The sequence below is a fragment of the Mixophyes fleayi genome, chromosome 1 (genome assembly GCF_038048845.1).
Source record: "Mixophyes fleayi isolate aMixFle1 chromosome 1, aMixFle1.hap1, whole genome shotgun sequence".
In the NCBI taxonomy this organism is placed as follows: domain Eukaryota; kingdom Metazoa; phylum Chordata; class Amphibia; order Anura; family Limnodynastidae; genus Mixophyes; species Mixophyes fleayi.
In genome coordinates, this window is record NC_134402.1 from 21,893,827 (window position 1) to 21,911,398 (window position 17,572).

A 17,572-nucleotide genomic window follows, 5' to 3' on the forward strand; every position below is an offset into this window, starting at 1 on the left:
TTCGCCGTTGTGTGGAGAGCCTTAATTATATCTTTCTATTTAGCTGCGGAATGCACTTGTGTGTTCTATTATAGCGGCCTTAGCTGAAATGATATATCAGAGCTCCTTTATCTAGACAATTCTACTGCCCTTACCAATTAATCTTATCAAGACACTTTTGTCCTAGTGCCAGTGAGTACAAATTGCATTCGGCAGAAAACTCTTGTATCTTCTTATACACACAAGTAAAAGACTTTAATTTACATTTATAAGAGCAATTAGTTTCGCTGGTCATCTTTCTCCCATTAATGTAGACACAACACTGGTGTAAGCCTCTAAACTAGCGCTGTTTATTGCAGACATCATTATTTGTTTTCTGTTGCAAATCCAGCGGTGGCTTTGATCAGATCTAGATTGCAGTGCTTTTTGTTAATAGCGTTCCCCAATGACACCGCAATTACATTTTACTGTAGTGTTTGCCGGAATGACGTCTTTTTAAACGCTTGTCTGCGTATTTCAAGTTTTCTCTTGTTATTTTTTTTTTTACGTGATTTGAATGAATCAATCAATACACAGAAAGGATAGTGTCAGGCAAGAGTACATAGAGCTTCATTTTTCACTAGCTAATTATGCTAAATAGAAAAATAATAGTAATTGCTCCAATCGATGCATGCAGCGTTTGAGGCCAGCATAAAATATGATAACGATAAATACCGTTATATTAAAATTAAAGGAAATAAGTCAATAGGTGTCACACATAGCTCTTAATTACTCTAACTGAGTAGCTGTGCCAAAGTAGTTAACATTTAGGTTCAGAGCTGAAAAAACACTGAGGCCCTGATTCATTAAGGATCTTAACTTGAGAAACTTCTTATTTCAGTCTCCTGGACAAAACCATGTTACAATGCAAGGGGTGCAAATGAGTGTTCTGTTTTGCACATAAGTTAAATACTGACTGTTTATTCATGTAGCACACAAATATCAACTTTAAATTTCAGTGTCCAAATAAGCTATCAAGTATTTGTGTGCTACATGAAAAAACAGTCAGTATTTAACTTATGTGCAAAACAGAACACTCATTTGCACCCCTTGCATTGTAACATGGTTTTGTCCAGGAGACTGAAATAAGAAGTTTCTCAAGTTAAGATCTTTAATGAATCAGGCCCTGAGAAATCAAATATGGAAAACACCCTGGATAGGGTGAGGAAACTGGAACTTGTTGAAGAAATTAAACCAGTGCCTTGCGATGATGACTGCTGTACTGATATTAACTTGCCTGGTTAGAAGTTAAGGAGAGACTTGGCCTATTATATTTTTTAAGTTTGTAGGATTAAAGACATTGGATTATTTGCTTTAACAACATCCATGCATGTCTTGTATTTCAAGAATAGTCCGTCTTGAAAACACCTGAAAGCATCATCTACAAGCTGCAGTAGAAGCTGTAGTCTATTATGAAAAGTAGGGGGAATGTCTTCAAGTTGAGCAGACTACACACTACAGTAAATTCATGCATTTACTGTAGAAGTCACACGGTAAACGACCGTTTGGTCAGATATTGCATTAGTGTTTACACTCCCGCGATCATGTATTATCGCACCAAAGCACATCGTATCGTTTGATTTGGTTTCCTATACTTTCTAAAAATTCCAATCAACGATGAAACGATGGCAAATGTGGAAGTGTGTGCACACTCATGACCAGCGGTGTAGGCAGATCTCTACGGACTGTGCAGATGGTTCTGAGAAATGAGGAGCACAGATTCTAAGGTAAATCGTGTAGGTGCATGAATCGTCATGATCATTGGGACTTTCAGTCATTGGTAAAATCATTACAGAAATCTGCAGTAACTCTCCATAGTGTGTGCCCAGCTTTCATGTAATCTCCGTAACTTGCATCTTTTGCAATACATTTATTAGAGCTTTATAAAAATGGCAAATGGCTAAGACCCAGAGTATAGCATTGAGACAAGACCATATAATCTATGTCCAGACTGTGCACTGACTGCAGCCTATGACTGCTTTATTAAAGGCAGGACTGATAATCTAACTAAGAATGACAGCCATTAAAAAGAGGGGAAAAAAAGTTGGGGTACCCAAACCATCTCTCTGGTACTCTCAGAAACACCATCTTCTGGCAAATGCCTTTGGGTAGCACGGTGGCTCAGTGGTTAGCACTTCTGCCTCACAGCACTGAGGTCATGAGTTTGACTCACGACCATGGCCTTATCTGTATGGAGTTTGTATGTTCTCTCCGTGTTTTGCGTGGGTTTCCTCCGGGTGCTCCGGTTTTCTCCCACACTCCAAAAAACATATTAGTAGGTTAATTGGCTACTATCAAAATTGACCTTATTCTATGTGTGTGTGTGTGTGTGTTAGGGAATTTAGACTGTAAGCTCCAATGGGGCAGGGACTGATGTAAGTGAGTTCTCTGTACAGCGCTGCGGAATTAGTGGCGCTATATATATAGATGATGATGAAATGCGATCAGGACTCATGAACTTTTCTATCTCAAGGTCAAGTGTAAGATTATCTATGTGAGGGTTCTTCTCCGTTTGTGACATTTAGTCTAGAAAACATGCATTTACCAAATAACATTGTGCCTCAATGCCTGTGTCATCTCTCTGCCTGCGTTATAAGACAGATTATTATTAATAAGCCCATATCCAGGATCCCATTATCTCATGCTTTATTGCACTGGTTTAGGCTACTGATGTTTTTATATATGAAAAGCCTAGATTTATGCTGAGTGGTTGAGCAAAGGACCACAAGCAGTAATTTGCTCATGAATGTGAACCAGTGCCTATTATCAAAGTCATCGGTGCAGACTAATCACTTTAATTCAAGGGTAGTGGCGCACCAGCGATATCTGCTGATTTTGTGACCGTCCGTCACTGAGAACACTGCCCTTGTTATGCATCTTTAATATGATGTATGAGTTTAAATAAATGCTTGTGCATGTGTTTGTGTCTGCAGCGGGATATACCGCGCAGTCGGTGTAATAAATACAACCGGTCTGTCTGCTCTGTGCACTTTAAAAATAGTTGTAAAGGGAGAAGGAACCCCCTGCCAGGCAAATTATGTTGATTTAAGAAAGGAAATGTTTATCCCGCATGGATGGATGATCTCATAACTCAGAGTGATAAGCAGCATGCTATACGTGAATTTTATTTTTATGTTCTGCATCTAGAAAATAGGGCCTGAGTCATTAAGGGGAAAAAAAGAGTAAGTTTGCTCCTGGACAAACTATGTTACAATGCAAGGGGTGCAAATTAGTTTATTATTTTGCACATAATGTAATGCTGGCTGTTTTTTCTATCTAGCACACAGATACTTGATAGCTTTATTTTTACACTGAAATTTAAAGTTGATCTAGGATATGCCGTACCCCAACTATAAATCTGTCTGCACATTTTAAATTTACCTCCCCCTCTAATGCAACATGGTTTTGCCAAGGTGCAAAGTTAATCTTTTTTATGCTTTGCAAGCATAAAAAAGTGGGTAATGTAGCAGTGTTTTAATATTTTAAAACAACATTTTAAATATACATTATTTGTTTTTTTCCCCTGTGTTAATACTTACAGCAACAGCAGACGTAACTACCTAGACTGGAAGGGTTCATACACAGTGGACATTCAGTCATGAAATTTCAATATATTATGGGATATGTTATCGAGACACCTTACCTGGTTTCTTTTTATCAAAACTCCTCAACAGGATACAGTAATTGTTATTTTCTAAAATATTGCTCTCTCCTCTAAACCCTTCATGTGTCTTGCTTGAAAATTATGGTTGGCTCCAAGTGTAAGTCCTGATATCATTATATTACGATATATTACATTACATGGTTTGTATATTACATGTAACAGAACATGAGACTCGTGACGCGTTTCACCGAGTAGACTCGCAGATCTTAGATGACTATAGGATAGCTCTACAGCTGTATCAAAGTCTCAATTCCACCAAGAGGCTAATACATCAAGATGTAAAATAAAGTGTGTATGATACAAAAACCAATAATGGAAATGTCGACAGTCAAAATGTTGACACAGTTAAATGGTCGACATTCTGAATGTCGATATGTTGATTATGTGGACAGGGTTGAAATGGTGACAGGTTGTAAAGGTAACAGTCATAATGTTGACGTAAACAATTAACTTTAAGCTGGCAAAACTACTGGAAATACAGTAAAAAATAAAATTGGAAGAAAATGTTAATAAAAAAAAAATGCATGCCACCTTCTCCAAACAGCTTAACCATCTCTAGTGCTGCCAGATTAGGCTGGTACTAGCAAAATCGTGGAGACAATAAGTATTAAGCTGACAGCACAAGGATTGGTTAGGCTGTTTGGGGAAGGGGGCTTTGCCAGCTGTGGCTGGTGGCACTATAGCATGGAATCCCCTCAGCGTGGGGTCCCCCTGCCATAATGACAAACCAGCCCCAGGCTGGTCAATACAGGACTGGAATCCCTAGGGAGATCGGGGAATGCCAGATTAAATATAATGCCTTATGTTGACATTGTGGCTGTCGATTTTGCGACCTGTCAAAATTCACAATGTCGACATTTTAACCCTGTCGCCCTAGTGGACATGTCAACATTCTGATTGTCAACATTTTCATTGTTGGCATTTCACACCCTACCCATTGAATTGGTGTATGGCCAGATTAACACAATTTATCAGGAAAGACTTAAAGAACTGAACATGAACAGTTTAGAGCAGAAAAAGGATGGAAGTGATATAATATAAACATTATACAAAAGGTATTAATAGAGGTCACGTAGGCAGTGTTTTGGCAAAGATGCCAAACTCCACTCATCAGTCTAGGCCTCTATACATAAATATGGTCTACTGGCATGGTCATTTTATAGCAAAGCTGCCGTGCTTATATTATTATATTCACGCTGTTGTGAAGCCACTAATCCCTAACAGAGCTGCCAATTCTATGCACTGCACATACAAACTTCAAATTGAAAGCTCAGTTCTTCTAACTAGTTGTGCGTACCCCTCTGCCGACCATGCACGCCAAGGGCACCTAAACTACTCACAGTGTGGCCATGCAGCCCGTGTATTGCACACAAGTTCGGTGTAATTCCGCTTGGCTATAAGGAAGTATATGGAAGTATCTCTTTGTAGGTCCACGCACCAGCACACAGTTATTTCTCCACTTTACTGCAGAGCTGATACGTGTGATTTAATGGGCTTTCCACCACTCTCTCCTCTGTGTTACAGGCACTTGCAGCACTTTGTAAAATGCATTATTAACAATGTAACATCTCCTTGGTAAAGAGGTGCATCAGTAATTCATAATAGCAATGATAATAATTCTGTTGAATTCAAGCAGTCCTTTCCGACAAAGCAATATTTTGCTTTTCTGCTGTGCTATTAGTTTCCACTCTTAAGTAAAATATAGCTTTTTTTAAAACAGTAAAACAATTCCACCCCCCCCCCCCCCATCCCATTTTTTTTATACAGTAAATGGACAGAAAACTATATGCGGGCATAATATTTATGGATAAGAGTGAGAGAGGATATAACCTTTACCTTTCATCAGCTATTTTTTTTGCTTTGTTTTGTTTTCTAAATAATTTTTTGTTTGTTTTTAGTTTGCATCTAGCAATGTTTATTTTTTTTTATTTGTTTAGGTTTTTATTGTATTGTAAATGTAACATGCATATATTATTAAATTCTACATCAATATTTTGAAAGCAGTGTTTAAATTGTAGTTTTTATTCTCCTAATAGATGTTTGCTAAAAGTTTACAAGAAATATCATCATTTTCTCACTCACTCCCACCTTCCTGAGCTGTCGCTTTCCCTCTGAAGACAGCAAAGAAGCATCAAAGCCAGAACTTCAGAGTTTGGGGGGAGGGAGAGACTAATCCGCTGATTATTAGTTTGCTGACCTCTCTGGAGACCTGCAGAACATTGCCCTGTCTTAGTTATTTTGTGAAGGATAAATACTGACACTTTTCATCTCATACTTTCGTCAACATTTTTCAAACTTTCCAAAAAAAAGTTTCTAAAAATAAAATAAAAATTCCTCTCCATTGCAAATTGCCTTTGTTATTAAATCATCATCATCACCATTTATTTATATAGCGCCACTGATTCCGCAGCGCTGTACAGAGAACTCATTCACATCAGTCCCTGCCCCAATGGAGCTTACAGTCTAAATTCCCTAACATACACACACACAGACCGAGAGAGAGAGAGAGAGCGAGAGAGAGATTAGGGTCATTTTGATAGGAGCCAATTAACCTACCAGTAAGTTTTTGGAGTGTGGGAGGAAACCGGAGCACCCGGAGGAAACCCACACAAACACAGGGAGAACATAGAAACTCCACACATATAAGGCCATGGTCGGGAATTGAGCTCATGACCCCAGCCCTGTGAGGCAGAAGTGCTAACCACTGAGCCACCGTGCTGCCCGGTGATCCTCATTGCTCCTGTTGTTCAGCACCATAAAACCATACCTTGTAATAAAAAAAAATGTGACACATTACACAATTCAATGCCGAGCACAATTTGGATACGGGTCTGGCGATGCCAGTCTTGCCTCTGGGACCCCGCTCTAAAAAAAACAGAATGGGCGGGAGGCTCTTCTTAAAAACTAAAGGTTTTGGCGTATGTGTAATAAGGCAGCGATTGTGGCTTCACAGCTATTGCTCTGGACCCTCACATGCTCATAAAAGGGTTCAGATCTCTTGAGAGCAGAGCTGGGGCCTCTCAGGGGAACCGCAGTCTTGGAGTGCAGGGAGACCAAGCATTGCTGGCCCCCCCGCACCACAAGGCCCTGTAAAGTCCACACAACTTCCAGTTGCCAAAGCTCTGCCACAACATTTGCCCACATCACCAATACAGCGTCCTGAGCCTCGGGTTGAATATGCCTCTCTCAGTAGATCATCATCATCATTTATTTATATAGCGCCACTGATTGCGCAGCGCTGTACAGAGAATTCATTCACATCAGTCCCTGCCCCATTGGAGCTTACAGTCTAAATTCCCTAATATAGACGCACACTCACACACAGACACAGAGAGAGAGGGAGACAGACAGACAGAGAGAGAGACTAGGGTCAATTTTGATAGCAGCCAGTTAACCTACCAGTATATTTTTGGAGTGTGGGAGGAAACCGGAGCACCCGGAGGAAACCCACGCAAACACAAGGAGAACATACAAACTCCACACAGATAAGGCCATGGTCGGGAATGGAACTCATGACCCCAGTGCTGTGAGGCAGAAGTGCTAACCACTAGGACCATGTGCCCCTTTTGTCCCCTTGAACATCTGAGCAGCCATGTAAGATTGGGGATATGGTAATCTAAAACTCTGAACCGACCACATTACATTATTTTCCTGGAGTCATGGTCATTGTTAGAATAGGAATTGTGTCTTCCTGCACAGCATTAAACTGTAATTAAGCTACTGCAAATGTTGAAAGGTTTGGTGCCAAGACACAGTGACAGATTGCTATAGCTTTGGGGTAGAAGGTTTCTGTTGGAGGAATGACAGCCCTCTAGATCTGCTCTCTGCGTTTGCCTGGGGAACGTACTTGCTGTGTCTGGAGGAAGCTTGCAGCGCTTTACAGCTTGAGCTCACAAATATTTAATTTTGTGTTTTGCAAACATGGTAGGAACTTTGTTATGCTCCTTAGATTTCAGTAAAGATTGAGCAGGGACTGGAAATCACATTACGGATGGCATATGATACACGAGCCTGGTTTCATTTTAGTGGAGAACTCTAATCTGAGGATCTAGATTCACAAAATAACATCTTAATTTTACCAGACCACTCTGCATGGTATAAATCAAGCTGTCATTGTGTTCAACGTGTTTTTTCATATACGGCACAGTGTTTGCAGTTTAAATCCAAAAAGTAAATTTTTCACATCTAAAGTATATAATCAAAACATAATGTTGTACCCTATCATTACTTTTATTTAGGGCCTTGTTCATTTGTTTAATTTAGCCAATGGACATCTCATGCTTCAAGAACATAACAATAAAAAGTATATTTACAGATTGACCAATCTATATAAAGACTTAATGAAGATTTGGGGCTAGATTTACTAAGCTGCGGGTTTGAAAAAGTGGGGATGTTGCCTATAGCAACCAATCAGATTCTAGCTGTCATTTTGTAGAAGGTACTAAATAAAAGAAAGCTAGAATCTGATTGGTTGCTATAGGCAACATCCCCACTTTTTCAAACCCGCAGCTTAGTAAATCTAGCCCTTAGACTTCTGTGCACAGACTTACTCTCCTTCCCCATTCCACAGCAGGGGGATGTCCAACAGAAAAGGTGAACTGCTCACAACACTTTTCAAACTGTCAACTTAGAATAGAAAGAAAAGATAACGGCTGAATATAAGATATGTCATTTGGCTTTATAACGCTAAAGCATTTTTAGTTTTACAGTGTTGTTTGAAATACAGTGGTGTTTCAATATCACTTAGAATTATTTACATGTAAAAGAAGTTGGCTACTTGTGAGGGTTCTTCAGGGCTGGAACGTGCTTTATGGGCGCCTTGGGCAACCACCCCCCTCCCTTGGATCCACCGTTCCGTCACTCATTCAGTGTTCTAGATGCCCCATACACCCTCATGCCTAGGTTTGTCTAGTGGTAGCACCAGTCCTGTGGTTCTTATATCTAGGTATACTTTGTTTATCAAGTTATAGATAATAGAACATACAGCACTTGCTGACGTATAGTATAAAATATTGTTTCCTGCCTCTGGGAGATATTAAATCAAATTTTAAGAAGTATAGATTAATAATAGGTCACGGATCCAGGTGAAGTGTGGCAGTCTTGTAAAGTATTTTCTTTTAATAACTTTTTACTTTTATTGTTGTCGGTGAGATAAATATATAATTTTGAGCAAAATACAACTGTTGGAAATTGAAAATAGTATTAACTTATAATGAAATAGTTTATTATTTGACATCGAATAATTGTCTTAAAAAAAACCAAAAAACAATAGACTACGGGACACTCACCCACCTAAATGTTGAGGAGGTATGTGCCTTAGATTGTGGGGCCTTGTGTATAGAGAGATAGAGAGATTGTGTGTGTGTGTGTGTGTGTGTGTGTGTGTGTGTGTGTGTGTGTGTGTGTGTGTATGTATGTGTGTGTATTTATGTATGTATGTATGTATGTATGTATGTATGTATGTGTGAGTGTGTATGTTTATGTATGTGTGTGTGTGCGTTTGTGTGTGTATATGTGTGTGTATGTGTTTGTGTGTGTGTATGTGTATATGTATGTGTGTATGAATGTATGTATGTATCCATGTGTGTATGTGTGTCTGTGTGAGTGTGTATGTTTATGTATGTGTGTGTGTGTGTGTGTGTATTTTTTAGACTATATATATGTTAAAGATGCATGTCATCACGGGATGCTGTGCCCACCAATGGGCCTGAGAAATGTTATACAAGTCCTGACTTAAGCCACACAAACAGACTGTGAAAATGTGCATCAAGGTGTGCGTAAGACAGAATTGCAAGTGCACAGATGCATTACACACATAGGGGCTGATGCACAGTTGGCTGAAAAATGGGTGTAAATTAATCTTTAAAAAAAATCAGGGAATATTAGCATATTTCTGCCCATATTCCGAGCAGTATACACTTTGAGATGCATCCGCCTATGCGTCAGCAGCATCTGATTTAAGATAAGTCACCGTCATCAGCAATTTTTTTGCTCCTGTTCTTTAACAGGTGCAAAAGATATTGCTCCTAACAAGTGCATATCCGTGTTTCGGCAATTCTGAATGCATTTGTATAAACTCCCCTTTACTGTACCAATGTTAGCACAGCAAGGTGCACCTGTGTCCAGGTGAACTCACACATTGATGAATACTAAATAATAGGCTCGGTAAGTGACTCTGAGCAAACATTGACTTGCTCACTGTTATCTGTATTACTGACTGTCGCTGGCAATACTGACTCTCTTGAAATGTTGCATTAACACATCCAGCCGGCTCAGAGCTTCGGTGTCCGGTGTGATTAATGCAGACGGAGAGAAAAAAACAGAAATCCTGCAGCCATATTGTGCAGAGATAAAACACTCTTCTAGGAGAATTGCACATTTCACATCAGCTTGATAGGTATCTTAAAAGGGCAATAAAACTATTACAAAACTATTAAAGTGTTTCCGAATTCTCCGCCGACCTCTCACAGAAGCAAGATGAATTGTTCATTTTGAGCCCTAAGTAGTATCTCTCACATTCAGGTCGCCAATTCCCAGGAAATAAAACTCAAAATAAGGACAGCACCCACGCCATAGACAGGCTATAATACTGCATTGGTTTTTACGTTTCATCTTTATATATGTATCCTATGATTTGTCAGCAATTTGACATCTTTTACTGCCAGTCTTTGGCTTTGTTTCCTAGCAAAAATTTGCAAAGGACGGCTGGATCTGTCAGCAAAATAAAAGAGCATATCATTTGGAAAATGTCAGCTTCTAATAAAAAAAATTGACACGAGGCTCCGAGGCTGTTTAATAAATAGACTAAGTCACTTTTACCCCTGAAAAAAAAATGATTATATGAAGAGGGCATCTTGAGTGGAACGTAGCTGGAAGGGTCTCGGATTCACGGGGTTGGTGTGTGCCAGAGTAGAGTTTGACATTGTCATAGATGCCAGCCACGTCCTAAACTGCTCTGAAGTGGAATGGACTCTGAAGAACAGATGGATCAGAGCTTATAGAGAGATGTACACGAGACAAGGGAACAGATTAATACCGCAAGGGGAGACCAGAGGAAAATTGCAAAAGACGAGGGTATTTGAACTCATTCATGAATCATCTCCAACTGGTATCTCCGCTGGAAGGCATAATGAATACTCAAACATGCTATTTAAAAATGTATCACTTGTTGTCTGTACAGATGTGAATGGAGAAGCATGTTTGTTTTAAACAAAACTTTGCAAATGACTGAAGTTTGCAGAACATCGCAGGTTTTAGGGGGGGCTAAGTTAGGAGGGGATATTTCCATGTCAGTGGGAGGAAAGAAGTCTTAAGATATAGGAAATAACATGTGGTGTGTTTGAAAAGAGTGTAAATGATGAATGTGTAATGAATTTCATATAGAATGACGTCACATGATTTTCCTTGAAGAGAAAGCTGGAGACCCCCCAAGTAATGACTTTATGGGTGTAACAAATGTATATTTTATGGTAAAATCACAAAGGGGGACAAAATGAAATTACGATGAATAGCTCAGATTTTTTGTGCAATCAAAATGTCTTTGTCTGCAGCGCTAATTTTAAAAGTGACAGCAAATAAATAGATTATAACATATTTTCTATCTGGGGAATTGGAATGTTCTGTAGAAGCTGTGTGGTTATTATTAAGTTCAGCATCAATGTGTATGAAGGTTGTTTCTACTACCAATGCAGGTCATGGGCATGCTGAAGAAACATATAATAACTCAGTATATTAAATGACAGGAGACATTTTCATACAGTGTTGAAATTGTAAAATGTTATTGCAGCACAGTCAGGCTTCATCAGTGAATACATTGTTTTCTGGCTTTCTGTGTTCTTAACCGTGTTTTTATATCATCAGTCACAGTTGTTTAATTCTGGGAGCTGCGCAATGCTGTCAGCATTGGTTACACTTTACATCATCTCCCAGGACAGTGAAAATAATGTTGATATAAAGACATGAGACTGTGTGCACAGCCATGTTTGTTGCTTTATAATCTGCCCTCAGATGCCTATTGAAGGAAGCATTTGTAAAGGAAAAGAGGCCTACAAGAGGTTTATCTATGAGATCTGAATATTGCTAAATCCTGTAAAAGCCTGCACACGTGTGCAAACAGCATGTGTTTAGGACAGACACATAGAAACAGACCTGTCTTAACGCATGGATACACTGGGCAGTTGCTCAGGGGTGGGGGTGGGCGGCACAAGCATAGGGGCCCCATAGGCTTGCCAACTTGTCAGTATATTATTCTGGGAGATTTCAAAACTCTCTTTGGTAAAAGCATTTATCTGGACTAATCACCTCAGTGTCAGCTGTTATCTGTACATGCGATCTTGCTGTTGCGAATACATATCTTGACCTTAACCAAAACAACGTACACATACTAACTGTACATAAGCAAGACAGAATCAACACAAGACAGAATCAACACACAGAATTTTTTTGAAGCAATTTTTGAAGCAATTCTCTGCAAAGACATTTTGCAAATGTTTGTGTTGAACACTTGATTAATATTAAATAATTCATAGTAATTTCGTACTGTGCCATCTCCGTCTGTATGATTTACCATTTATATGTGGAATTTCTTGTTTTTCAACTTCAAGGCTCATGTTATGTTGTCCAAACATTTGTGTGTATTAAACTCTGCTATACAGCATGTTTTTTAATGTTTAAACACTGATTTTGTTGGAGGTGCCAATAAATATAAGATTAAGTTTATCGATAATTAAAATTTTAATTCCTGTGAGTGGTTGTGTAGGTAGGGCCCAGTGCACTGCTTTGCCAGGGGCCTATAATGCTGATAAGATGGCCCAGCATAGAAACACAGAATTTGACGGCAGATAAGAACCACTTGGCCCATCTAGTCTGCCCATTTTTTAACCTATGGTAACCTCTAACCCTATTTGATCCTTTATTCTTTGTAAGGATATCCTTATGTCTATCCCAAGCATGTTTAAATTGCTCTACTGTATTAGCCTCTACCACCTCTGATGGGAGGCTATTCCACGTATCCACTACCCTTTCTGTGAAGTCATGTTTCCTCACATTTCCTCTAAACCTACTTCCCTCCAGTGTCAGTGAAGGTTTCCCTGCTGTACCTTGTTAAAACCCTTGATATATTTGAACGTTTTGAAACATGAATGTTTTCATGACTTGCTTTTAAATCCCATTTCTTCTTCACTTCTTGATACATATGTCTAATGTATCTCTCTTCTTCCCTGTTTTTCAGGTAGCGAATCTGGCTTGTTCAATATCAAATAACGAAGATGGAGTAAAGTTAGTTCGTATGGCAGCCACCCAGATTGACAGCTTATGCCCACAGGTATGTGCATGAATTAATTAAGATTAACGTTACATACTGTGACCGTATTTTGTAGTGAAAAGTAGGCAGCTTTTAAAAAGCTACCAAATTGTAGACATGTAGGATCAGTTCTGTTAGAATGTTATACTGTCATATGTTTATGCAAGAGGATTGATCTCTATGATGGAACTGAAATGCAACAGTGCAACGACTAATCCATGGCGGAATGCATAGAATGTAGTACTATATAGGTAGGCCGGCTGGGGATCCCAGTTGAAATACCAGTCAGTGGCTGCTTATTGGGACCTCGTCCCTCAGGCCCTGACACCAAAAACAGATTGTAAGCTCCACGGAGCAAAGAGACTGTAAAATGGTATCAGCTATATATGAAAATAAGAAATACAATGAAAGACACAACACTAAGAATTCCAGAAGATTGCTGACATAAAGATTGCTCCTTTTATTTGTGTTTGCTCAAGAAGCATACATTAACGTTCTTACTTCTTATAAATGAAACGTTTTGTGTTTTTTTTTAACCAAATTATGATAGCCTTAGAAATCATTCAGGATGTAATGTGCAATGATAAATCTAGCACAAAGATGCCACGCTGCCTGGTGTCATTTGTCAATGTGCCGTGAATTAACACCGCTCAGGAAACAATGTTAAACAGTGGCTTTGGGACCATAGTTTAAGTATCGCTCTAAGGCATTTGCTGTTGTTAAAAGATCATTATTTACAGCAGAGATGTATCCTACATCTTCATACAGTTTCTCTATTTCTTAAGATTTCTAGCATAGCCGCCAAGTGTATCTGTCACCCACTCACAGAGGAGGCAGCCATTTTGTGAGCTGAACCAGTATTCACGAGACTGAAGCCTATCACGTCGCTATGAACTTGTGACATCACCGAGGTCTCGCTAATCAGTGAAGTCGTCTGGTGAATTGATAGCCTACGTTCAATATTGGTCAGGCCAGAAAATGGCGGCATCCACCAAATGTAGGTGACAGATACAGGTTTAAGTATACCTGACACCGGGTGTGGCATTTAGCTAAGAGAGAGATTTACTTTTTTAATAGAGGTTCTAATGTAAAAAGTGTTTTCCCTCCACCGGTTCACCCAGGAGAGTGGTGGCATCATGGTGCCAACAATATGCTGAGCAGCATAAGTGGGAAGCATTATCTTTGCTCTACTAATCCACTACGTTCCTACCCAATAAGAAGCACTGAAAGGACCGATTGAGAGTGGTACTGGAGAGTCTGAGTTCAGCTTATTAGAATACAAATTGGGCGCTGTTAACTCTCTCTAGCCCTTCTCTACATCAGCCCTCCTGGCACAGAAGAGCTGGTAAAGAGGATGGAGGATCTTCAGAGCTAGGATTCAACCCCTCTGCTGAATGAATGGATGGTGGCTGAGGATAGCAGATCACTGCAGGTGTAGCAAACGTTTAACTTTAAGCCAGACACACAGTGCAGCTCGTGTAAAGCGTTGCCGAGGTCTAGCAGAGTTGTAAATCTCAATGACCTTTGTTAACATGCAGTACCCCTTTCTACAACCATGTCACATTGAAGCCATTGATCTGCACGTGTGCTGGAGACCCCTTTCAAATAAATAGGAAAGCTGTGTAATAAAAAAATTAAAACCGGCAGTGTGCCCCCCCCTTCCTAAAATCAATAACCAATACCAGTCCTAGACAGGATGGGATGATCTCACTATAAACCGGCAATGTGGGTTCTCACTGCCGTGATGTTGTCTAAGTCCAGCACGTTCAGGACTATAGCCTCAATGGGAGTGGGGGTGCCTGCAATTCAACTGGTTGCCTCTAGGAGGGCCTGCATGCTCATATTTTTGCAGGCCCAATCCCCCTAGGGACTACTTGGTTTGTGGTTCTGCCTGCAAATTGATAATCAATGGTACCATTTGTTTATTTATTTATTACTGGTTATTGGAATTTGTGAATTAATGACTTTCACAATGTGCAGTAATAGTCCCCAAGAGGCCAGTACTGGTACTGCAATCAAAAAGTTGATGCTTTCCAAGGGTTGCTATAGTAACAAGATGTATAAAAGGTTTGTGTGTTTTTCACATCAGTAATGTTAAACTTCTTTCAATCCAGGTGATCAATGCCGCACTGACATTAGCTGCCAGGCCACAGAGTAAAGTGGCTCAAGATAACATGGACGTGTTTAAAGATCAGTGGGAAAAGCAGGTTCGGGTCCTTACTGAGGCCGTAGACGACATCACATCTGTGGATGACTTTCTTTCTGTCTCGGGTATGTCGTGCACTGAAGTACATCCATTTATCACATGTGTATAGGGCTTTGGTTTCTCCTTGTTTGGCCTGCATTTACCGATGGCATAGACTTGAGTTCGTATCCTGACGTTTACACCAGTGCAGATGTCACAGAATGTTATAACTACACCCCATACACATGGTAATGACCACTCTGTCTGATATGGTTTAATAAGATAGGGAAGATAAATGATTTAATAAATAATGCTCCATCTGTATACATAATAAGTAGAGATGAACAAAAGGCTGCAACATTTTGCACAGATTGAGTGTCACCATAGGCTGGGGGCTGGGGGGCATTGGTAGTGGGCTACCCTGGGCTGGGTCACTGGGCAATCTGAATTTTTTTCCCTTTAAAATGTTCCTAATAGGCTGCTGAGTCGAGTCTTAATGACACCCGGGCTAAAATTTGCCAGCCCTCCCCTGAGTGTCATGGTGGAACAGGCTGTATGCTGAGGCTCAATCTTCCAGTGATCTTCAAGTTCCGCTTTTGCATTGTCATCCCACCCTGTATTCCCATTATCTCTTGTGCTGTCTTATTATTTGTACCCTGTTCAGCGCCTTGGACATCTTGTGGTGTCTTATAAATAAAAATTAACAATAGTAATAATTTACCAAAATGAAACAGTCTATAAATAAAGCTGGAACAACAATGGTCAATTTTATTCTGCTCTATGACATAGTTGGAGTAGGATTGGAGACAATTAAGCTACATTCTGTAGTTAAACATGCAGGGGTACAAGGTGAATATGTTGTAGAATAGTTTTGAACATTTTGCTCATCTCTAATGTAAAGATCTGATTCTCAAACAAACATAGCAATTGAAAGTATGCAACAATAATGCCAAAGAATAGTTTACAAGCCACAGTGTGTAAAAAGAATAAAAATAGACAGTAAAAAAAAAATACTTCGCCATCTGCTGGCCACTTTTGGTGCTACAGCAGCAGATACCTGCCCTAAGGGAAGGAAACTCCAGACACTTATAAGACACATTTAAAGCTCTAATATTTCTTTTTGAGACGTCTCTTTTTTCTGGCGTCCAGTAATATGATTTAAGCTATCACAGTTGATTTCATTAACCGTGGCTCTGATTTGCTGTTCGCAGATGCACTAAGATATAAAATACCAATTGCAATATATACAAGTAATTCAGCAGCCACATTAATTAGGTTCATATGTAGAATACATATCTATTCTATATCTGTCCATATTGTCAGAGTAGCAATTGATCACTTTAAATTTTAAATGAGTACTAATTTATAGAGAAAAAAAACGCAGTACTATATGATTTCAACAATTAATAATAATAAAAAATAGAATTTGAAGCTATGAAAGCATGTATTTACTAAATTGAGTATAAGAACCACTTGTCCTTTTCAGGGGGGAGCAATTCGAATTGAGAAATAGTGGAAAAATCAATTGATTGTAATAAAATGGAATTTTTGATTAATTATATCCATTAAATCCTTTTGTGAAGCACTGGGTTTTTTTTTCTCTTTTAAATATAGTTTCAAGGAACAAATACAGAAATGAATTATTAACACAGTCCTCAAAGAAATTACTACCTCGCCGGCCACAAGAGCCAAACCTATTTTTTTTTATTAATTTTGGACTGCTCCGGATAGCTCCAATCTATCAGACAAGGTGTGAAGAAAAGACGAGTAATGGTTTATTTACTCTGAAACGGGGATAACTTTGTAATTACACTGTCTCCTCATTTTTTATTGCCCAGGAGCCATCAGCAATGTAACTTGGAGTGGACTCAAATGGACTGGGGTGTTAAGTTATGGCGTGTCCTAATGTTTTGAGTGGGAGATATTGAACCGTAATTAACTATGCCTACAAACATTTATTAAGATCTATAACTCAATCTCTTCTGCATTTTCTTTATATTGCACATTACGTCTCCTATTCAGTGAAATTATTCGAGATGTCGTTCGTTATGTTATGATGAAACAGAAGTATGCTGACTTATGTGCTTCAATTACTTTCTCAAGCTTGTTTCCTGTCCAGCCTCGAGCAAAGGTGCTGAAAAGCAATTGGCAAAACAGCTGATAGTCACTGGTTTGCTGCCATCTTGTTACTCTCACTTAGCAGAAACCTCAGTTCACATCCAAATTTAAAGCATACTAGGGAAGGGAATCTGGTCATCTTATTAGCCCAGGGTCGATAGAAACCTTTAAGCCAAATTTTGCATATCAACCTCTTGCCATTTTTCACAATTTTCAAATAACCCTTTTCAAAAACCATATTGATCGTAGACAGATGGACGCATTTGCTTTTTTGAAGTTTAGGCCT

At 39.2% G+C, this 17,572-nt stretch overlaps 1 protein-coding gene across 6 annotated transcripts in view; it reads left to right on the plus strand.

Moving 5' to 3' along the window:
- CTNNA2 (catenin alpha 2) overlaps positions 1 to 17,572 on the plus strand; it is a 1,470,003-nt gene that overhangs the window by 1,285,121 nt on the left and 167,310 nt on the right. For all 6 annotated transcript variants that reach the window (XM_075191920.1, XM_075191984.1, XM_075192198.1 and 3 more), the window contains 2 exons: positions 12,912 to 13,004; positions 15,098 to 15,254. In XM_075191920.1, the coding sequence (XP_075048021.1) occupies positions 12,912 to 13,004; positions 15,098 to 15,254 (250 nt within the window). The remainder of the gene's footprint in view (positions 1 to 12,911; positions 13,005 to 15,097; positions 15,255 to 17,572) is intronic.